Genomic DNA, 23,578 nt, shown 5'->3' with positions numbered 1-23,578 from the left:
GAACACCTGCTTTTAACTGCTGAGCCATCTTTCCAGCCCCTTATTATTTTTTTTAAAGGTGACATTTTGACTGGAATTGTCTGTTAGCTCTAATAGGTTTTTTTTGGTGACACCCTCAGGCTTTTCTGTATGTGGTCATGTTGTCTGCAAAGAATTTCACAGATCCTTTCTGATCTGGATACTTTAACTTGTTTTAGCCTAACTTTTCTGGTTAAAAGCTCTGCTACAATGATGAACTGATGTGGGAAGAACAGACATCATATTTTTCCTCCTATGTTGGGGGATGAGGCATTCTCTTTATTGACATTAATGTTATAAATGGGGCTTTCCTAGATTACTATCGTCGGATCGTAGGAATTTCTTCCAGCAGTAGATTTGTAACAGTTTTTTTTTTTTTTAAGGATGAGAGGGTTTTTTTTCTTCATCTTTCTGGAGCTTTTGTGATTATCTTTTATGATGTGAATATGCTGGATGAATTCATTTTAAGAAATTGTTCCATTTGATTTCATGAATCTCATATTTTGTGACTATGATTTGGGCACACACATGGAGGTCAGGGGACAACTTGTGTGAGTTGGTTCTCTCCATCTAACAGGTGAGCCCCAGGGATCAAACACAGGTCTTCAGGCTTGGCGGCAAACACCTTTACCCACTGAGCAATTTTGCTGGCCCATGAATTGATTTTCAGATGTTAAAGAAAGCTTGTTTCTGTGGGGAGAAATCCCATTTGGTCTGGAAGGGTGTGCGGAAGATTGTTATTAATACTTCTGTAAATGTTTGCTATAACTCATCAGTGAAGCCGTGTGGGCTTGTGCTTCTCTTCTGGAATGAAGTTTTGCTTGGTTCTGGGCCTGACGTGCTCTGTATACACACTCTGCAGCTGAGCTAGACCCTCAGCTATAGAGCTGCCGAGATTCCTTTTGTTTTTATACATTCGGCTTTTTACTGAACACATCAACAGAAGAGGTGTAGTCAAAGCCCATATTGTCTTCAGACTCCTCAGATTCTCCCATCGTTCCTTCCACCTCCTTTTCCTCAGCTGGGGTGGCAGCAGTGGAGGAGGCAGGACCACCGGCTGGTGCGACCTCAGCCCTGGAGCAGGACAACCAGGTCCTGCCTTGCTGATGAGGCTCCCAATGTTGACAGTAGCTAAGGCCTTTGCACATAAGCCAGGCCAGAAAAGATCAACATTCATAGTGGCTTCTTTAATGAAGGCATTGATCTGATCCTCTGTGACTGGGCACCTTGTTGTAGAGGGCAAGGGTCAAGCAGAGGCAGCTGATTTGGTTCAGACCTACGATTTGGTGAGTACTTCAGGTGCCGTGCTAGCCCTCAGATACTATGAGGGCCTCACCACAAGGCTGCCTTAACGGCCTGGGAAGAGTCAAGAACACTGGCAGCAGCAGAGGAAAGGCGATTCGTTGCTATTAATTCAATCTGTTCACCTAGAATGGACTTACTTCAAGTATTTATTTCCTTATGAGACAGGTTTGACAGTTTGTGTTTCTCTAGCTATTTACCTATTTTGCCTCTATAGAGACCATGGGAATCAACACCCTCTTTTAGTTCTGTTATTTGTAATTTTGCCAGAGGATCTTCCAAATTTGTTTTTGAAACAACTGATTTGATTGATTTTCCTGCTGTGTTCTGTTCTTCTTTACTAACGTCCACTCTGTTGAATTCTTTTTTTCTGCCCACCCTGGATTTGGTCTGCTCTACTTTCTCTGTCTGAAGCATGGAAGGCAGAGATGGTTGGTTGTAGTTTTCTTCATTTATAGCATGGCTGCATAAACTTAGCTACAAACCTGCTTCTATATCATTATTTAGGTGATCCATCCATAGCTCGTTTTCTTCTATTTATAACTCTCCCACTGAAGATGTAGCATTTTGCTCACATTATTAAACAATGAATGTTGACTTTGCCCATTGAGGAACTTCATCTGAATGAAATCATGGCTTACATTTCTATATGTGGTTTCTTCTCCCCAGTGTCATGTGTGAGTTATTGTTACATGTCTTTGCAAATTGTTTAAATTATTTATTTTTCCTGCTGAATTCTGTCAGGATACCTTAATATGATACTGTGCAATTTACCTATAAAACCTATCCAGCTATAATCTATTATTTCATTGTTGATCATCTGAGCTTTCTAGTTCAGTTCTAATGTAAATAATGCTCTTGCACATTCCTGTACATGTGTCTCGAAGAACATATGCATATCCCTGTCTAGTGTTGAGACTAGAATGGTAGTGGGAGACAGGGCCCATGTGTGTTTTCTGTTTTTCCAGCCAACGCCACAGTTTTTCAGTGTGACTGAATCACATTCTTGTCCATAGTAACTGATCAGACTTTCCATTGCCACCACCCCCAGACCAATGCTTGATATTCTCAAGTGCTTAATCTTGGTTCATCTGGTGGGCACAGCCATATCTTGGCATGACTTTAGTTTTCATTTCCACAACTATGAGAGATGCTTGGCTCGCTTTAAACATTTATTGACAATTTGAATGTTCTCTTGTGTGAAATGCCCATCCAAACATTTTTGGCTTATTTTTCCTGTAATCATGAATTTGTAGAAATTCTTAGAAGCTCTGCAGAGAATTCTTTTGTCATTTACACAAATAAATGGGTCATCTTTACTTTTTATCTTTTTACTCTCTTATGGTGTTTTGGAATGAATATTTTATCATCATATAATTAAATATTGATAATTTGATAGTTTTCTTTTGGAGTAGTTTTTCTGTTGTTGCTATTGTTTTTATTTTGGTGTGTGTGTGTGTGTGTGTGTGTGTGTGTGTGTGTGTGTGTGTTGTAGTCTGTCTCATGTAGTTTAGCTAATCTTTAAGCAGGGCTTTTCATAGCATCCTTTTATTTGTTCCTCTAATGATCATTGGGGTCTGTAGTATTGTCCTTTTATTGGTTCAAATGGTCCTTGGGTCAGTTTAAGATTACGATGGGTCAGCAGTGTGTCACTTTTTTTTTTCAGTGCTCCAAATTTTGTCAGGAGATCTTGTCTATTTCTCCTTCCCAGGGGATCTATATATGTTTCTCTTAGGGCTCACCTTGCTACTTTTTTTTTCTAGAATTGTGGACTGTAGGCTTGTTATCCTTTGCTTTACAGCTAGTATTCCTAGTATTCCACCTATGAGTGAGTACATACATGTTCATCTTTCTGGGACTGGGTTACCTCACTCAGAATGATTTTTTTTTTTCTAGTTCCATCCATTCGCCTGCCATTGCTTTTTACCGCTGAGTAGTACGTCAATATGTAAATGTGTCACATTTTCTTTATCCATTCTTTAGTTGAGGAGCATCCAGGTTCTTTCCAGGTTCTAGCTATTACAAATAATGCTCTATCTGGCTTTTCTTAAATTAATCAGACTATCTTTAGCCTCTGGGCTTTTTTCTTTTCTTCTGTATATCTTATTTTCACTCTTACTCCATGGCTGGGTAGCTGGCCCCAAGTGTCTTCCTCTCCTTGTTCTCTCTTGCTCTTTTCTCCTCTTCCAAGATTTTTCCTCCAATTTATTCTCTCTGCCAGTCACCCCTGCCTATCCTTTTTCCTGCCTTGCTTTGGCTGTTCAGCGCCTTATTAGACCATCAGGTGTTTTAGACAGGCAAGGAATCACAGCTTCACAGAGTTAAACAAATGCAACATAAAAGAATGCAACACATCTTTGCTTTTTGTTGTTGTTGTTTTGAGACAGGGTTTCTCTGTATCTTTTGGAGCCTGTCCTGGAACTAGCTTTTGTAGACCAGGCTGGCCTCAAACTCACAGAGATCCACCTGCCTCTTCCTCCTGAGTGCTGGGATTAAAGGCATGCGCCACCATGACTCGGCTTTTTGGTTTTGTTTTGTTTTGTTTTTGCAACACATCTTTGCATTATTAAAACAAATGTTCCACAGTATAAACAAATGTAACACACCTTAAAATAATATTCCACAACATTTCCCACTTTTTGTCTAAATAAAAAGAAAGGTTTTAACTTTAACATAGTAAAGGTACACAACAAAAACAATTATCAAGTAAGATTATATTTATGATATTCTGTCCATTTGTAGTTAGCATATTCACAGAAAATAATGTTTTGCCTATCCTACCTTAGTGAACCCAAAGTTTTACACCTAATTTACTTTCTATTATAACTAAGGAAAGTTCCAACTATAACTATCTAGTCTTCAACTCCATCAAAGACCCAGAGGGAAGTAATATTACCTAAGTAAACAGGAAGTGCATTACAAGCAACTTCCAAGACTCTAGAAATGACAGAGACATCTGGCTGCCTGGACAATCATCCAAAGTTTCTCTGCAACATTGGGGTATCCATCTTAAACCTACAGGCCTAGAGTGTCTGGCAGTCTTTTTGGTGAAGCAGAAAATATAAAGAACTGTCCTGTCTTGTATTAGCAACATCATTAGTCACTTTCCTCTGTGTCTTGTAGAATGTCTGGAAAACTCTTTCATGAAGCAGGAACTCTGAAGGACCATCTCCCCTTGCTTTGGCAAAGTTCAGCAGTCACTTTTCTGTGACACGTCCAGTCTGCACAGCACACTGTCAACAGTCAAGGTGAAACAGTTTCTTGCCCAAATGGCTAGCCTTGCACAATGAAAGCAAACTTCTATGGAGTTTCTTCAATGCCCATCATTGTTTTATGAAGTAAATTGCTGCTGCCAGGGGCAGATATATCTTATTGTCATGAAAAGTTCTGAATTAACAAAATATTTAAAATGTCATATTCTATAGATCTTTGACATGTTTGAAGATCATTTATCTATCTAAAATATATCTCAGTATGATCTAAGAAACATGCATTACATATCTTCAAATTTGACTGTTATAAATGGCTAATTGCTAACCTATGTTTCTTGATTATCCTAAATAGTTTATAACAATAGCTTTCAAAAGCTAGAAATTTATCTTACATTTTCAAATGATCTGTATAGGTACAATACCTTAACCAAAAGTAGAAACATATATACAGTGTGTGTTAACAAAAATGACCCTAAAGTTTTGTCAATATGTAAAAGTCCATACCAATACAAAATATTTGAGATTAATAGTTGTTTCAATGATCTACCCTTTTATTGTATCATTCCTATATTTCCATATTCCCCTAAATATAACAAACATCTATAACCCACCAAAAAGCCAAAAGCCTCCCACATCCCTCTAAGGAATGTAGGTATCGTGTTTTTCAAACTGCTTCCTGCAGTCTGTGGATGAAGTATCTTTAGGGTTCCTGAGAAAATTTGAGATAATGATCAAGTCCAGGGAAGAGCAGCAGTAACCTTTGTTGATATATATCACCTGCCAAGTTTTAGGAAGTCTCCTTTGATCATATTAATATATGATCATATTAACCTGGAACGTTCCAGGTTAATATGATCAAACAGAGATACAACAATAAGCAGAGGGCTCATTAGGACTGTGAGGTTTTATGAGTGCTGCCTTAGTTGGTTTATATCATGTGGTCATCTTAATCAAGACGGTGGTGAAGTTCCCTGACACACACTCTCTTTAGCCTTAATAAAGATGGCTGCCAGCCACAAGGTTGCTTTCGTCCTGGTGAGGTCATTAGCCAAGATAGAGACAAGCTGCATTTTTGCTATTTAAAAACATCTATTTTACTAAATGAAATGTGGATCACTTATATAGCTGTAGCAAGTTAAGATTACCTATGTGCAGATTTTTTTTAATCTTTAGCCTTTTGTTACAAGATTCAAGCTAGTTTTTTCTTACATATTTTATAGATTTTTTTCAAAGATTTATTTGCTTATTATAATACAGTGTTCTGTCTGCATGTTTACCTGGGATCACCATGTGATTGATGGGAATTGAACTCAGGACCTCTGGAAGACCAGCCAGTGCTCTTAATCCCAGACATTATATATTTTCAACCATACCTAGTGGACTTACAAATCCTGAGGTAGAGTTTTCAGCATATTCTTAAGAGACTTTTTTGAGAGCAAAAAGCAAATAAATCATAGAGATTTTCAAGAAATATAGAAGAAAGAAGTATAGAAGAAAAAGCTTTAGATAAGAGACTTTTGAGAGTGTAGAGCCGAGAAAGTTTAGACAGAAGAGATTTGAGGAATATTTGTTTGTGCAGTGGTGGGAGTTGTTACAATCTGCAAGAATTGAAAATTGAGTGTGTCACATTTTACCTGTTGAGCTGTAGTAAGCCAAGTCACTTGTAGAAAGACAGCAAAGCTTTGACACAATCTCTGAGTCAGAGAGGAAAAAAAGGAATAGAACAAGGTAAGATAAGGGGGGAAGGTCACAAACAGATTTTACGCATGGGAGGAACCCAATATTATAGAGTCCCAGGAGGACATAAGGAAGCAGCAGGACTTAAACAGAAGGCTCCAGTGACAGAGGGCAAACGGCAAGGACACAGACACAGGCAGCTCCTAAGTGGAGGTGAGAAAGCTCCAGAAGGGAGCTGAGAACACGTGGTAAGGGATGAAAGGGTGGGAGAGAGAAGGGTAAGTGTCCTGGTAACAAGAATTAGGGAAGAGGGCTGGTGAAAAGAGCTGAAGAGGAGCAGCTGGTACTTAGGATACTGAGTGAGGCCAGCGTGGGTTTGGTATGAAAACAGGCACCACAGAGAGTCATTCGCCTCTTCTGACAATGAGAAGGAAATGGCTCCTTTGGTAGAGGGGCATGGGTGCCAAATTGTGGGGGGGTTTCCTTTGGGTCTGACAATAGGCAGTCAGTGCTTTCTGGGGAATGGGAAGTCATATTTCTCAGTGACATAGCCTTTGCTCAAGTAAATAGACCTCTATCCAAGTTCATAATATAATTGTCCACAAAAAAAGAAAAAGATACAAGTGTAGGAGAGGTACTTGGGGAGAAGGAGAGGTTTGGTGGTGGTAGGGTAATGGATGAGAGAGGATAATGGAAGTGAAGGCTGTGATCACACACTTTATGAAATTATGAATGAATAAATTTAGAAAGAAATCATGAATAGCAACATGGACCTATAAAATTGACAATCCTTTCCCTTCCATTCCCTTTTCTAAGTACAGCCCCGGAGGATTTCTTGGTTTATGAGAGGTGCCTTCAATACAGCCTCCTGTTCTACCGGGCACAGCTCACTGGTATTCTTATCTCTATTTCTCCCTCAACCTTCAGCCCTGAGCTAGAATCCATGACCATTGTCCTCTAGAACAGGGTTCTCAACCCTTCCTTATGCTACAACTCTTTAATACAGTTCTTCATGTTGTGGTCACCGCCCCAGCATAAATTTATTTTCGTTGCTATTCCATACTGTAATTTTGTTACTGTTATGAATTGTAATGCAACTACTGCTTTTTTTCTGATGGTCTTAGGCAACCTTGGTGAAAGGGTTGTTTGGCCCCAAAGGGGTTGTAACCCGTAGGCTGAGAACCATTGCTTTAGAGTGATTCTCATGACCGTGAAAGCATCACAGCGAGAGTGAAGCCCAGAGAACTCTCCTCCTGTTTATATTATTGGGAGGTCTACATTGTCATTAGTTTTAGAGGTTGTATCTCACTCTGTAGTCCAGGCTATCCTGGAACTTGTTATGTATGTGACTGGCTTTGAACGCCTGATTACTCTGCTTTGGCCTCCTAACTGTTGAGACTATAGATAGGTGTGTGCCACCATACCCAGCATGGATCTAGATTTTGAGTTTCAAAATAAATTCCCAGAGCTGAGGCAGGCCTTGAACTCATAATCTTCCTGCCTCAGCCTTCCCAGGACTGGGATAACAGATGTGAACCCAGCACATCTGACTTGCTACAGATCTTGGAAGTTGTAGATCAGTAACATTGTCTTTGTTGAAATGAGCACTTTCCTTTGTGGTACTCTTTTTTTCAAAATATTTGCATGATTTGCCTTATTCTTTATACACAGAAATACTGATAAAAAAAAGAGGGGGGGAGTGGTTAATGTGTATTAATCACTAATTAATACACCAGTGCATCCAGCTTTTTTGTTTGTCTTTGAGACAGGGTCTCGCTTTGCAGCCCAGGCTGGTTGTGAATGTGCAGCAATCCCCCTATGCCTGCTTCCTAACCTCCTTCCCCAGCACCTGACATGCTGTGTGTCTTGCGCTGTGTTGGGGATTTTTTCACTTTTATCCTGACTCCACTCATAGGCAAACAGGGCACTTAGGGCTCCTTGGTCTTGTGATTCTTCGGAGAGATGACAAGAATTCAGAGGGGTTCGTGTTTCAAATAACTGTCAACATTCCATGGTGAGTCTCCCATCGGGCTCAGAGGCAGGAACGGCATCCATCCTTATCCTTTTCCACATAAGCAAAGGTCTCTTTTAAACTTGAGCCATCTGGGCGTGGCACTTTCCAATCTACTCTTGGATTGTAGTTTGAGTGTCTCTCACATGGACAGATCCCGAGGTGTGTGCTAATACCTCTGGGCTCAGCTTCCCCTTGTCGTTATCATGACACACGGCAACTGAGGTGACCCCTCTGTTGTCCAGGTCCTGTTCTAAGGTGACCGGAAGGCTTCAGCTGAGACCTACAACCACTGCTGCTGTCACTTGACACCTCTCAGTCAGGGTGTGACTGGATGGGTAGAGCTGTGGCTGCAGCTTCTCCTCAGGGTCTTGCTTATCAGGTACCAGGGTGTGTGGTGCTCATCCTTGACTCCATGGACATCTGCTCCACCTTGTCTGAGCTGTCCCTGCAGGGAGAGTGACAGCAGTCAGGAGGCTTCAGACTGGGCCAGGCATGGTGGTACCCTCACAGAGCAATCTCTATCCATCCGATGTGGCGTATACACGGAGCCATGGCTCCCATCCAGGCTTGCAGCAGAGCCCAGGGCTGGGATCCTATGAGCCTCCATACTCAGTCCGAGGTGCACAATGCCTCAACAGCTATTGCCCCCTAAAGGCTTCTTTTAAAATACTTAGGGTAAAACTAAATGCTGAAAACCATACATTAGACCATGTAGCTGTAGGTGTTGGTGCACATGGTAGGAACACCTGTAAACCCAGAACTTGGGAGGTAGAGGCAGGAAAGTCAGGCATTGCCTACATAATGAGTTTGAGATCAAAACGGGTTCCAGGAGACCTCGTCTCAAAAACAGGCTTGTATGTCGGAGCTCCAATATTTTTCTGCTTTGTGTTTTCTCCAATGTGGTTGCATGTGATGCTAGGAAAAGCTGCAGTTCATTGCACCTGCTTTCTTCAGTGGGTGACACAGCTGGGACCCTAACACAGTGGTTTTGGGATCCATTCAGCCAAGCAATCCAAAGATCATAGCATCTGAAGACGGCTTCTCTGCGCGCCTTTCCCCACCAGAGGCGTGGTGCCTGTGCTTGCTTTTAAGTGGGTGTTAGCTGTTTACACTGTAAAGTGATTCACAAGTTTTGTAATGGATTCCTCCCTACCATATTCGCTTATAACATTTCCCCAGGGATAAACCAACATGTGCTGTAAACAGAATTGGGAGGCGCGGAGGACAGAAGTGGCGGTGGCTGTGCCGTAAGATGGGTATCTGTCCCAGAGCTGTGCCTCCCTCTGTAGAGAACTGGGAATGACTTGAGCTCTGTATCCTGCCACGTTCCCAACCCATCCCCCACTCCCTTTTTTTTTTTCCTTCTGGTTTCAGACATTTACGGACTGAAAATGAAACTATCCCCACATACACTTGAGCTCATTTTTAAAGGCAACGTGAGGGGAGGAGAGAATTTTTGAGCCAGTTTGGAGTAAAAGATACAAGTAAACCACATACACCCAGATTTCTTGGCACCACAGATAAGGGGAAAAGGTGCATTTTGAAAAAAAAAACCTCCCCCACAGAACCTCACCTTTGTTAGGATTCAAAGTCCCCAGTGGAGAGAGCCTGTTCCGAAACTGGGCTGCAGTCAAACCTGGGGTTTCAATACCTCATCGGCTGCTAAAGTTTTCTGTAAATCATTCAAACTTAATGCCTGAGGGGGTTAATTTGTTAAATAGCTAACCGATGAAGGCAGCCTGGGACAGGGTGGCAGAAGAGAAAAACTCAAGACGGGACTTTCAAAGAGGACACATATAAAGAGAGCAGGCAGGGTACCAGGTGCTCTTCTGGTGGGGTTGCCTGGAGTAGTCAGTGATGGATCCAGGAGGCTTGGCCAAGGAGGGGCAAGTTCCAGCTGAACCTACAGGCAGATGGCCATCCTGGAGGACCTGAATGCCATCTGAGGCTCAGGGATGTTCAGTTGTAAAAGAGAAAGCAGGGAAGGCTGAGTCCGAGACCCGGGCTTTTAAAGGAGGTGGGGGTGGGGAGAGGAAACACCATTAACGGAAAAGTGACTTGAGTAAGCATTCTCTCTCCAGCCAGTTTACCGCCTGTTTCATCTTCCTGGCAGGAGAGGGAAAAAAAGCCGCAGAAGAAGAAGGAACCCCTGGCAATTGCTTTGGAATACCCAGGAGCTGGCAGGCGATGGACAGGCAAGTCAGAGAGGACTCAGCTCTGTAGGAAAGCATGAGCGCACGGGTTTAAAGGGTGGAGAAAGGGCTCTATTGGGGGGGGGGGCACTGAGCGTGAGCTGAGGGAGAGCAACTTTTAAGCTATCAATTCAGAATGTTTATCCTTTCAAACCGAGCACCACTAATGCTCCTCATAATGTCGGCTCTCCCTCGCAGGAAACAGACAGCTGAGACCCTGCTGTCTCTGTCGCCGGCTGAAACTGCCAACCTCAAAGAAGGAATCAACTTTTTTAGAAATAAGACTACTGGCAAAGAGTATATCATTTACAAGGCGAAGGGTCACCTCAAGGCGTGCAAGAACCTTTGCAAGCACCAGGGAGGTCTGTTCATGAAAGACATCGAGGATTTGGATGCAAGGTACACGGGTCCTTTGCTCTCTTGCCAGGGGCCCGTTTGCTTATCTAGATGTTTTATTTTTTTTTAATTTATTTAATTATTAAAGATTTCTGTCTCTTCCCCACCACCGCCTCCCATTTCCCTCCCCCTCCCCCAATTAAGCCCCCCCCCCAGACCGAAAAGCAATCAGGGTTCCCTGTCCTGTGGGAAGTCCAAGGAACCCCCACCTCCATCCAGGTTTATCTAGATGTTTTAAACGACATAATCGGCAAATTGCTTCTAGTACTAGCTTTCCTCTTGCTTCCTTGGAACAGTTTCCAGACTTCAAAATTTTATGTTTTGCTTAGATTTACTTTCTCTTTTCTCTAAGAACTCTGAATTAGTTTGACAATCCTAGTCGTGGTAGTCTACTTCTAGAGTACATGTGCTTGTATGGGAATGTTTGGGATGCAGGAGGGAGCGCGCGCACGCACGCGCACACACAAGAGAGAGAGAGAGAGAGAGAGAGAGAGAGAGAGAGAGAGAGAGAGAGAGAGTTAGTTCCTGGGCATCTGTTTTGTCAGTTGCTTTAATGGATACCGAATCCTTTAGAGCAGTGGTTCTCAACCTGTGGATTACGACCCCTTGGGATCAAACAACCCTTTCATAGGGGTTGCCTGAGACTATCAGAAAACACAAATGTTTACATTACAATTTATAACAGTAGCAAAATTACAGTTAGGAAGTAGTAAGAAAATGATTTTATAGGTAGGGGTCAGCACAGCCTGAGGAACTGTTTTTAAGTGTTACAGCATTAGGAAGGCTGAGAACCACTGCTCAGAGTCTTCTGCAGCCTGTCCTGGGCTGTGTGGGCCTGCGTCCCTGGGTGTTGAGCCTTTTCCCTTCTTTGTGTCATTGATCTTATTCCTCTGCTCATGTGTGGATAGTTCGGTACTGGAGGGATATTGCAGGAGGAGGGCCTGCTTATTCATCCCTGCCACCCAGCTAGATTACACCCGAAATAATCACACAGAAGCTGTATTAATTAAATCACTGCTTGGCCCATTAGCTCTAGCTTCTTATTGGCTAACTCTTATATTAATTCAACTCTTTTCTATTAATCTGTATATCACCACATAGCAGTGGCTTACTGGCAAAGATTCTTACTGGCATCTGTCTCAGGCAAGGATTTATGGCTTCTCCCTGACTCCGCTTCCTTTCTCCCAGCATGCCTTTTAGTTTTCCCCCGCCTACCTAAGTTCTGCCGTATCAACAGGCCAAGGCAGTTTCTTTTTTCATTAACCAATGAAAGCAACACATTGACAGGAGGACCTCCCACACCAGAGGGAGATGAGGCGTTGTCCCCCTATCGTTGTGCAGAGGACAATTTCCAAATCTAGAATGTTTCCACATCTACCCATAGAGTTGTATGATTACACACACGGTTTTCACAGTCCATGGTCTTACATGTACATGTTACTAGACTTTCCAGTGCTAATCTCTGTGGCACCTGGAGTCAGAAAGTGCAGGGAATATTCCAGATGGGCTGTTCGTTGGCTTTCTTCCGAGGGACTCTCATCTCCTTCATCTCTGGTACATTTGTGCAGAACTCAGGGTGGATGAAGATTTTTTTTTCTCTTGCTGATCGTCACTGGGAGGCTCTGAGTTTCCTGTCTTACATGTAGCTAACCACATAGAGGGGTGCTAAAGCTAAGTGCCATAGTGTGAGCTCTCCTCCCTGCCTGCCTCACCACTCACCAGCTCCGGAATCAGCTTGATCAGGTTCATAACCTTCGTCAGCCTCAGTCTGCTCATTTGGAAAATGAAAACACCACCTACGTTGTCAGGTCTCAGAGAGGGTAAAATGCTTGCTGTTGAAGCCTGAGGACCTATGTTCAAATCCGTAGCATTTTTTTGTAAAAAGCCAGGCACTGTGGCGAGTGCCTGCAAAACCAACCTCTGGGGAGGCAGAGACAGGAGGATCCCTGGGGCTTCCTAGCCAGCCAGTCTAGTTTAATCAGTGAGGTTCAGTGAGAGACCTGTCTCCAAAAGAGTAAGTGGAAATAATGAAGAAGGAGCAACTGCACGTGGCAGACACGTGTTATGGAAGAGGATACAAAGCAGATTGGTGTTCTAGTCCCAATTCTAGTTCCAATCTAGTTCCAATTGGTTTGGGTAGTAGATAAGTGCATGAATATATTCAGTACTAAAAGTGTAAATCTGAAGCTTCACATTTATTCTGAATGTCAACTCTAACTAACTAACAAACTATATATATATATATGCATATATATATGTTTATTAAGTTGTACAGACTTTGGGTTTAGATAATTTTGGTGTGTGACATTTTTACTTATTTGCAATATTTTTTAAAATAAAGCCTTATTAAAATTAATTTCAAAAAGGGGGAAAAGTAAATGGAAAAGAAATTCAGAAAGACTTCTAGTAGTGACCTTTGACTTGTACACATGCATGTACACACTCACACACATAGAATCACCCACTCAAAGTCTACAGAAAGGGTTTATAAGACCATCACCTGGAGTATATGATAAACAGCCAATAAATGTTCACCACCGTTAGTATTCTCATGGTCTTCTGTGTACACAGATTATTGGGAAAAAACTGTTGCTTTTGCAAACAGTTTGCTCACCTAGACATAGTGAGCTCCTCACCACACATCAGCCGTTCTCACCTCATGCAAAACTGTTAAGGCGGTTGATCTTCGTTTCACCCCACTGGCAGCTGAGCCCCGTTTTGTGTGAATATGTATACACATGTGTGTACGTGTGTGTGCATGCATGTGTGTGTGTGCGTGCGTGTGTGTGTAGGAGGGCAGATGTTGACAGAAGGTTTCTTCCTGAATTGCACTCCACGTGATCTTTTGAGGGTCTATCACTGAACCTGGACCTCACCAATAAGGTTATATCAGGCTAGGAAGGCCTTGAGGTCCTCCTGTCTCCATCTTCCCGGTGCTGGCTATAGGTGCATGCTGTCACCCCTAGCTTTTTTTTTTTTATAGGAGTACAGGGTTTAGACTCAAGTTCTCCTGCTTGTGTGACAAGCCCTTCACCCACTGAGCCACTCCCTAGCCCACACACCTGTTTTCTGTGCAGCCTTCACAGGGAAGCTGGGCACTCTTTAGCCTCTGTGGAGCTCAGTAGTTAAACTGCACGCTGGTGATGGCTCCTATCTGTCTCTACTTCCCATTCTTCTGCTTGAGCCCGCTGTGCAGCTACCAATCTTAGAAAAGCATCTTTTCCAGGGTACAGTCAAGCATAGTCCATTCCTACCTGCCGTTCAGTCAGTTTTCTTCCTGACACATAGCTAAAATCAGCATATCTTAGGTGCTATACATTTCATGTCCTTAAGTCTAACATGTTCTCATAGCTTCTCTGTGTGGAGTGGACTCCTCTTCATGCCCACGCCTGTCCCCTTCTATCTCTCTCTTGCCCCCTTCTATCCCTTTCCCACACTCCCTCCTATCTCCACCCCCCCATCTTCTCTTGTCCCACTCCTGCCCACCCCAATCAGGCTGAAACCCCACTACACTTAGTTCTGCCAACTTTCCCTCTCGGGTTCTTCAGTCCCATCTAGGATGTCTCATCCTAATTTTTAGAGGTTGCTGTCCATGCTTGCCTAAGAAAGGAAGGGCCACAAAGTTCTGGATATAACCAAGCTTGGAAATGTCGGCATGATATGCTTACAAGACTAGAGACATGGCTCAGAGGTTACAAAGCACTGGTTTCTCTTCCAGATGTCCTGAGTTCAATTCCCAGCATCCACATGGTGGTTCACAAGCCTCTCTACTGTATCTGATGCCCTCTTTTGGTGTAAAGGCATACATGAAAATAGAGCATTCGTACATAAAATAAATAAATCTTTTAAAAAAAGAATAAGTTAAAATGGATGCTTTTGATTTTTTCAAAAAATGATGTTTCTGGTAGGAGACATTTCCTGGTTAAAAAATTCTTTGCTTCTTGAATTTCATTAGGAATTTATGAAGCTAAGGAAAGAAACGTTTTGTACCCTACTCCTGATGAGCTCCCCCAGGTCTGCCCAGCTTTATTTTCTGGGGAGATAAAAGGGAACTGGATATGGTAGTCCATGCTTGTGATTCCAGTACTTGGGAGACTGAGACGGTGAATTTCTATTTGTTTGGCACCGGTTTGGGCTATGGAATAAAATCTGACTGAAAAACAAAACAAAATAAAACTGAGCCAGCCAGGTAAAGTAAGCTCCGCATGGTGAAATACTTAGGAGGAGGCAGAGAGAGTAAGAGTTCATGGTCACCCTCAGCTACATAGTAAATGAAGGTCATGGTTAGCCTGGTCTCCATGAGATCCTGTCTCAAAAAAGTTGATAGGAGAAAGAAATAAGGAAGGAAAGAAGGAAGTTAGTTCAAGCAAATAGCAAAAATGTCACAGCACCTCCTCTAAAAGGTCTCCAGCTTGCTATAATCTGAGTCTTAATCTGAAATGGAATTAAATTAGTAAATAGAAATGTAGTACACTCACCCAAATAATTGTTGATAAAAACAAATTTTAGTATATGTTGTAAATATAATGGGAGACATGCATTTGAAAACACATTCACTTTTAGCGTGCATGGTGGCACACACCTTTAATCCCAGCACTTGGGAGACAGGGGCAGGTGGATCTCTGTGAGTTTGGGGCCAACCTGGTCTTCAAAGAGAGTTCCAGGACAGCCAGAGTTATACAGAGAAACTGTCTTGAAAAAAAATCAAAAAAAGGAAAAAAGAAAAGAAAATATACTCACTTTTGTAGGCAGAAACTGCTTGTTCATTTCCCGACTGCTCAGGCCTAAATAATCACACAGAAACTACATTAATTACAACACTTTTCAGCCTATTAGCTCAGGCTTCTTATTAACTAACTCTTACATCTTAAATTAGCCCATTCCTATTATTTTGCATTTTACCACGAGGCTCATGAAGTGTCTGTCTCCTTTGACAACTACATGGCATCTCTTTGACTCTGCCTACTCTCTCTGTATATCTCTGTTCAGATTTCCCACTTAGCTATATTCTGCCCTGCCATAGGCCCAAAGTGGCTTCTTTATTAACCAATGGCAATAAAATACATTCACAGTATACAGAGGGGAATCCCACATCACACTTTGTCTGAAATTCATATTTATCTGAGTATATTGTTATCTGATCCAGTAATCACACTCTCAAATCTTAAGCGCTAGGAAAACCTTTTGGGGATTTTAAACTAGTTGGACACTAAAGGTGAAGGGTTGCTGATAGATAAGTCAGACATATGTAAGACCATGTTCTCTCTGAACCTCACTTCACTGCTATGAGAATGGACTCTTGAGCAGTTTATGGCCAAGGGCTGTCTGCAGGAGCATGAGCTCCTATCATCACCTTGCTTATCTGGGCACAGCCATTGCTTCACCACTGGCCAGCCTTCCCTTCTTTCCCTAGAGCCTGTGTATGATGACCATCACGCCAAACTATCCCTCTGCGTCCTGGCCAGGAGGAGGTCACTGAAGACCATTCTGTTGTCTCTAACACACGTCACTATGTGAACTAGACATCATCTTCACATTTAAGAACATTGCTTGATGATTAGCCAGCATTTCCTTAGCTACCGCAGTATTATCTGTTTATAGATTTTATTTCATGTATTTTGCATTCCATCAATTGCTTTGACTTCCCTGTCATGAGTTGCCTTCCCTCTTCATGAGCACTGACTCTCCTCCCACTGTGTCCTATGGTTGACTATCATCTCCCCCACCCTCCAGGACCGTTAAATGCACAAAGCACAACTGGAAGTTAGATGTGAGCACCATGAAGTACACCAACCCTCCAGGGAGCTTCTGTCAGGACGAGCTGGGTAAACACTCACCCATACTTCCTGCCAGGGTGGGTGGGGGAGGGCAGCTTTGTCGTGATGGCTTCCAATCTCCATGTTTTGCATCTGGTCTGATTTTAAACTGTTAGACCTATAAGATTGATTGATAGCTTGTTTGAGACAAGGCCTTGCTTTCTCATTTATTGATCCTTTGCATTTCATCTTTGGAGAATTTCCAGCTCCTTTCTGTGAGTCCCCATCTCTGGCCTCCATCTTTGGAGGCCCTGTCCCTGTGCACACCAAACCTTGACCCTTCCTCCGAGGAGGGGCAAGGCAGCGCACCAAAACCTTGACTACTCCCACAACCTATTTAAAGGCTCCCTGGAAAGTCCCTGAGTGATCATGTCCGGTCGTGTGTGTGTGTGTGTGTGTGTGTGTGTGTGTGTGTGTGTCCCATCCCATCCTGTCCCCCTCCCTGTGTTGTTCCACCCTCCAGCTTCCAAGTTCTCCTCGGGGCTATCCGAGAGCACAGGAATCCCATTAAGCCTGGATATTCTTTAACTTGGCTTGTTGTGATTTGGCTTGATTGGGATTCTTGTTTCACTAGCTCATTTATTGATTAGGTACTTGATTTCTCATTGTTTAGCTTTTTTTGGTTCTTTGTATATTCTGGGTATGACTCCTCTGCCTGATACATAGTGAACAAATACATTCTCCCAGTCTGTGGGATTTCTTCACCAAATTGCTCTAGTTGCTGGACAGAAGTTCGCTAATGTCATGAAGTCCCATTTGCCAATTGGTGCTATTTCCTGACAGACTAGAGTCCTGTTCAGAAACCTACCCATTGCCCATCTATGTTTTAGACTGTTTCCCCTACTCTTTCTTCTGGCAGACTCACTGTTTCAGATCCTCTGTTAAGGTATTTGATCCTTTTGGTTTAATTTTCATTAGGATAAGAGATAGTGATCTGTTTCCATTTTTGTACATGTAGGTATCCAGTTTTACCAGCACCATTTGCTGATTTTTTTTTTTTTTTGGCATCTTTGTCAAAAACTAAAATGCCTCTAGCCAGGTGGGTTTATCTGAGTTCTTTACTCTGATCTATAGAGCTGTATGTTTGTTTTTGAATCATCCTGTTTTTTCTTATCATGGCTCTGTGGAAAATTGGTACTACTTTTATTAAATTCATTTGTAAGCATTTTATTCTTTTTGATCATTCTATTAACATAATTTTAAGGTTGTTCATTGCTACATATAGAAATGTTGGCTTTGATCATGTATCTACAACCTTCCTGAACTCACTTATTATTCCTATAGTTCCTTGTTAGGTATATTAAATGTTTTATATTTAGACCATGTCCTCTGTGGTTGTAGACAGCTTAACTTCTTTCTAATTTGTATGCCTTTTCTTTCATTTTCTTGTGTAGTTGCTTTATCTAAAACCTCTAGGCAAAAGTGGTAAGAGAAAAACTCCTGATTTTGTTTCTGTTCTTGCAGTAAAAGCAGCTGCGTGTTTCTCAGCTGCCCTTCTTCAGGTCTCCTAATAGTATCGTCTAACTCTTAAAAGGGTGTTGTTTTTTGTCAAATATCATTTCTGTATTCACTGAGACGCTCATATATCTCTCCCCTTCCTTCTGTCATCATCATTGCTTTTTTCAAATATTGAATCAGTCTGGCATAGAGCTCACTTGGTCATGTGTGATTCTGTTTCAGACCAAATAGGTGAGTAGTAATACCTTGATACCAAAACCAGACAAACACAGTACAAAAAAAAAGAAAACTAAAGCTGTCATTGGGAATTATTTAATTGCTTTTCTTATTGTTGTGACCAAATTCCTGGCAAGGAGCAATTTAAGAGAATAGAGGTTTCTTAAACACACTGCAAACCATTTAGAGGTTTTCTTTTTTCTTCCGTCGGAATCTATCTTTAGTGCATATTTCTTTTTTTCTGACCACATGAGTCTTTAATTTTCTAAGCAATATGGCTAGGATTAAAGCTGTGGGTTTGACGGCTGGATCCACTCTATCCCTTAGTTTTCTGAGGGTCTAGCTTCATGGCAGAGGTACTGGAGGGAGCCATGTTTATTGCCACAACTCTGTGGAGTTTCAAGGTCCCTGCCACCACCAAGAAGTATGCTATCAGTTCTTCGTAAACACCATTTAAGTGTTTGATGACAGGGCCTCTAAAAAGAGCTGCAAGGTTTTTGCAACTAAAGCTGAGTCAGGAAGCCTGTCTTACATGAGACATGCTTGCCTCTAGCAAACCGAGCCCACCCGAGAAAATGTTACTACCAACAAGCCATGCTTAGCTCTGTTCTTTTCTATCTCTCGGGTTTTATGCGGATGTAATAGCCCATGTTAGGTACCGTTTGTAGATAGAGGCTTCTGTCCAGCCCAGTCCTGCACTCATTCAGTCCCAAAGAAACACACAGAGGCCTACATTAACTATAAATTGGTTGACGTATTATCTCAGACTTCTTATTAACTAACTCATATCTTAAATTAACCCTTAATTCTTGTCTGTGTTAGCCACATGGCTTGGTATCTTTTATCAGTGAGCATTCTCATCTTGTGTCCTCTGCATATGGGTGACAACTACAGACTCAAGAGGAATGGTTTCTTTTGGCTCATGGTTGGAATAGGCATGTGACAGATCTTTGTGAATTCAAAGCTTTCCAATGCTGGAATCCTTCCGCATGATGTCACTCATCATGGTGCCTGCCTGTGGCATCCCTCTACATGACGTCATTCATCATGCTTCCTGTCTGTGGCATCCCTCTACATGACTTCATTCATCATGCTTCCTGTCTGTGGCATCCCTCTACATGACTTCATTCATCATGCTTCCTGTCTGTGGCATCCCTCTACATGACATCATTCATCATGCTTCCTGTCTGTGGCATCCCTCTACATGATATCATTCATCATGCTTCCTGTCTGTGGCATCCCTCTACATGATGTCATTCATCATGCTTCCTGTCTGTGGCATCCCTCTACATGACATCATTCATCATGCTTCCTGTCTGTGGCATCCCTCTACATGACGTCATTCATCATGCTTCCTGTCTGTGGCATCCTTCTACATGACGTCATTCATCATGTTTGTGACATCCTTTTGTGTGACGTCCCTCATCATGCTGCCTGTCTGTGGCGTACTTCTTGTGCCTGTCAGTCATCTCATCTCTCAAGTTGAACTTGAGTGACTTGAAACTACTTTCTAGTTACAATTCTTTTGGCTTATGTCATCATGTTGGAAATTCCTTCCTGTACACTCTCTCAGCACCTCAACCTTCTCCCTTTCCCTGGTTTCATGACACTGCAGTTGTATAGATATGTCCAACATGCCTGAGATCTCTTGAGTTGCTGAAGTGCAACATGAATAAGGGCGCAATCAGTTAGTATTCTCTTCTGTTGTGAGTGTGACTTTGGTCCTCTATATTTGAATTATATGTTTCTATTTCAGTGATACTTTCAAAAATGTCATTTTATCACTTGCTCAGATTTATTTCTCTTTGGTTCTAGTTGTCGAAATGGATGAAAACAATGGACTTCTCCTTGTAGAACTGAATCCTCCTAATCCTTGGGACTCTGATCCCAGGTCTCCTGAAGAGTTGGCTTTTGGGGAAGTACAGGTAAGGAAATATTAAAATTATAATATTCCTAACAACAAAATAAAACTAAGATCTCATTAATACATATATTTGCATATCTTCACAATTATATTCATATATATATATATATATATATATATATATATATATATAGAGAGAGAGAGAGAGAGAGAGAAAACAAAAATGATGTTTCAAAGGAAGAGCCATGTAAAATGCTGGAAGAAGTTGGGAGCTACCCTTAGTGTCTGAACATTTTTGGATAAGATGTCATATTAGTCAATGCTTTAACGATAAAATACTTAAAGCTAAGAACTTTATAAAGGAAATATTCTAAACTATAGTTTGAGAGCTCCAAAAGCATGGTGTTCTCATGTGCCCAGCTCTGGCAAGTGCTTCATGGTAGATGTACTCACAATAATGCAGGAGTGACATGTCATACATGCAGAACAAAGACTGGAGGGAGGTGCCAGTCCTTCATAAAAACCAGTTCTTGAGGGAATTGGCCAATCCTGAGATCCTGTGATCTTGCAAGAACTGCCCTGATCTCTTCTAAAATCTCTGCCCCTAATTAAATACCTTACACCAGACTCCACCTTTTAAAGATCCCATGCATTCTCAACCTCCCCACCCTGGGTACCAAGTTTCAAGCACCTGAACCTTTGGGGAATAAACTGCCTTCCCCCTGTGACAGATAACAAGCTGTTTATTTTTGCACCTCAACCTGAGATCTTCTGCAAGTCTTTTGTACATCTTCTATCTTCAGATCATGTTCCTCTAAAGGAAATACGTCAGAAGTTTGGGGAAGACAAACAATTTCCCCATTCTCAGAAGACCTTGGTGCCTGCAGGGGTGGTAGGAAGGCAATGTAGAGCAGAAAACCATACAGCCCAGTAAGTCAGATGCCAGTCCAGTCTCTCCAGCTGTGCTAACCCAGAAAACTAATCAGGAATCAACCAACACCCCTTGAAGCCACACTGGCATGTTAAGTTCCTCGATGATTGTCCTAACGTCTCTAACTGCCTTCATGGTAAATCTCTCAATGCTTGCTCTAAAATCTCTAACTGCTTACCCTGGAAACTGTGTTTGGAGTGGTCTGACAATAGCTAAACATGTAGGATCTGGTTTAAAGAGAGAAAAATTGGGTGCATTCATTGATTTGACAGCAGGCGCTAGAGGCTCCATCCTGACAGGCTGTGGAAGGAGTGGTGTTCTGTCAGGGTGTGCCTGCAACTGTCGCTGAGCCTGAGTTGGCATGATCTTGTCAAAGAAGCCTCTTGAGCCTTGCACTCCGCTGCGGCTAACCAGTAACCGGATCATAGCAGGAATGTCACTCTCTTCCAACAGGTAACATATCTCACTCATGCCTGCATGGACCTCAAGCTGGGAGACAAGCGGATGGTGTTTGACCCTTGGTTAACTGGCCCTGCTTTTGCTCGAGGATGGTGGCTGCTACACGAGCCTCCATCTGACTGGCTGGAGAGGCTGTGCAAAGCAGACCTCATTTACATCAGTCACATGCACTCAGACCACCTGAGGTAATGAAGCCAAGCACCCAACTCCTAAAACACCACAATGGCTAAGCTGGGCAGTGGTGGCACATGCACGCCTTTAATCCCAGTACTCAGGAGGCAGAGGCAGGCGGATCTCTGTGAGTTCCAGACCAGCCTGGTCTACAAGAGCTAGTTCCAGGACAGGCTCCAAAACCACAGAGAAACCCTGTCTCAAAAAACAAACAAAAAGCCAAAAAAAAAAAAAGTCAAAAAACAACCAACCAACCAAAAGATACCACAATGGCTGAACTACAGGTGTCAGGGGGATCTTTAGGGTTGCGGCTTTGTTTCTTAGACAGGTTCTTTACGAGGTTCAGACTGGCCTTGAACTCATTATGTAGCTGAGGGTGCCCTTGAACTCCCGATCCTTACACTTCTCCTTCCAAATGCTGGGATTATAGACATGTTCCACTGTGCCCTGCTTATAAAAGGTTTTTAGAGTCTTCAGCAATCACTGCCTACCCACTCTGACTTTTCCCATTAGGACTATGAAGAAGATGAGAAATAAAAGTACATTTTTGTCATGTACCACAATTCTAATTTTAAAAGCGTTCCACAGATTATACCGACAGGAATGAGGTAGGAGTATTACGGAAAGCAGGGTGATTGATAATCTTTTACAGACTTCCATTTTGTCCGAGTTGGAAGATGAACAGGCACAAAGCCCATCAGAGCAACTTTTTGGTTCAAAACTTATAGCATACATACATATATATATATATATATATATATATATATATATATATATATAAAATTTTAGTAAGGAACCAGTGTTCTTAGCATTTGAAAAGCTGAGGCAGGAGGATCAGGAACTCAATGCCAGTGTGGGCTACATAGCAACACTGTATCAAACATGACAAATAGGTACTTTTTAAAAATAAAGGGGCAACTGAATATTTTCCGTTTTGTAAGTCATACAACATATATTGAATGTCACTTAGTATTGCTATTGAAACAGGAGAGACACAGGGAGTCACAAATGAGCGTAAGGACCAAGTCCCAATAAAACTTTAGTGGCAGATACAGTCTCCACGTGTCATAAAATATTATTGCCTTTATCTTACATTACCCTGTTAGGCTGTATACAGAAGCAGGAAGACGCCTGGCTCATGCACTGCTTTGCCAAGTCCTGGCCTGCTGTTTATGGAGACAGCCTTGCTGTGCACCCAGGATGTCTGGGTCTTTGTGTCTCAGCCCCCACGTGCTAGAATCACCATCTTTCACTTCTGTGTCCTGCTTTAGAACATCTTCACAGTGTTCTCCAAAGCTAATCCCAAGTCAGCTCAGCCAGCACTCTTGTGAGTCCTGGTGCTAGTGACCCAAAGGTCACTTCCCAAATCCAGGCAACCAAAAGGGAGGGTGAAAGCAGAACCTTCAATTCAAAAGTCACATTAAACAACAACAACAACAAACCTCTCTTCTTTTTTAATGAACAAATTATCGGAAAAATGTGGGTCATATTCTCACTCTGTGTTTAATTATGGGTTGTGTTAATTTTTAAGCTGTGTGAAAGTTTTTGATCCCTTTTTCTCAGTCACTAATATTGAACGTAGCAATGCCCACGATGTTCTCAAGAACTTACAGTTTCTTCTTCTGGGACCCTGAATGATAAAGCGTTTGCCGGATGTACTTTGCTATAAAGTCCCTGCAACGAATAAAATATTGGTTGTTGGATGGCTGCCCTCTAAATAATGTGGAACTGGAAGAAATGATTATCCTCACATAGATGGCTTAAAGGGAAATGGTTTAAATTTTGAATGAACTGAAACAGTAATAAATCGCTTATAACTCACTTCTTTAACTGTCTAGCCCCTTGAGTGACC

At 42.1% G+C, this 23,578-nt stretch overlaps 1 protein-coding gene across 1 annotated transcript in view; it reads left to right on the top strand.

Moving 5' to 3' along the window:
* Positions 1-23,578, top strand: part of LOC121433947 (cytidine monophosphate-N-acetylneuraminic acid hydroxylase) — a 78,673-nt gene that overhangs the window by 12,101 nt on the left and 42,994 nt on the right. Inside the window, exons 3-7 of the mRNA XM_041632628.1 lie at positions 10,337-10,418; positions 10,614-10,814; positions 16,545-16,636; positions 20,117-20,226; positions 21,550-21,740. Coding sequence (XP_041488562.1) covers positions 10,411-10,418; positions 10,614-10,814; positions 16,545-16,636; positions 20,117-20,226; positions 21,550-21,740 — 602 coding nt within the window. The 5' untranslated portion in view covers positions 10,337-10,410. The remainder of the gene's footprint in view (positions 1-10,336; positions 10,419-10,613; positions 10,815-16,544; positions 16,637-20,116; positions 20,227-21,549; positions 21,741-23,578) is intronic.

Source organism: Microtus oregoni, unplaced genomic scaffold (genome assembly GCF_018167655.1).
Source record: "Microtus oregoni isolate MIOR12 unplaced genomic scaffold, Mior012 000042F_ref0000377, whole genome shotgun sequence".
Lineage (NCBI taxonomy): Eukaryota > Metazoa > Chordata > Mammalia > Rodentia > Cricetidae > Microtus > Microtus oregoni.
Note: the sequence above shows the minus strand (reverse complement) of the source record. Positions and strands in the feature narration are given on the sequence as shown.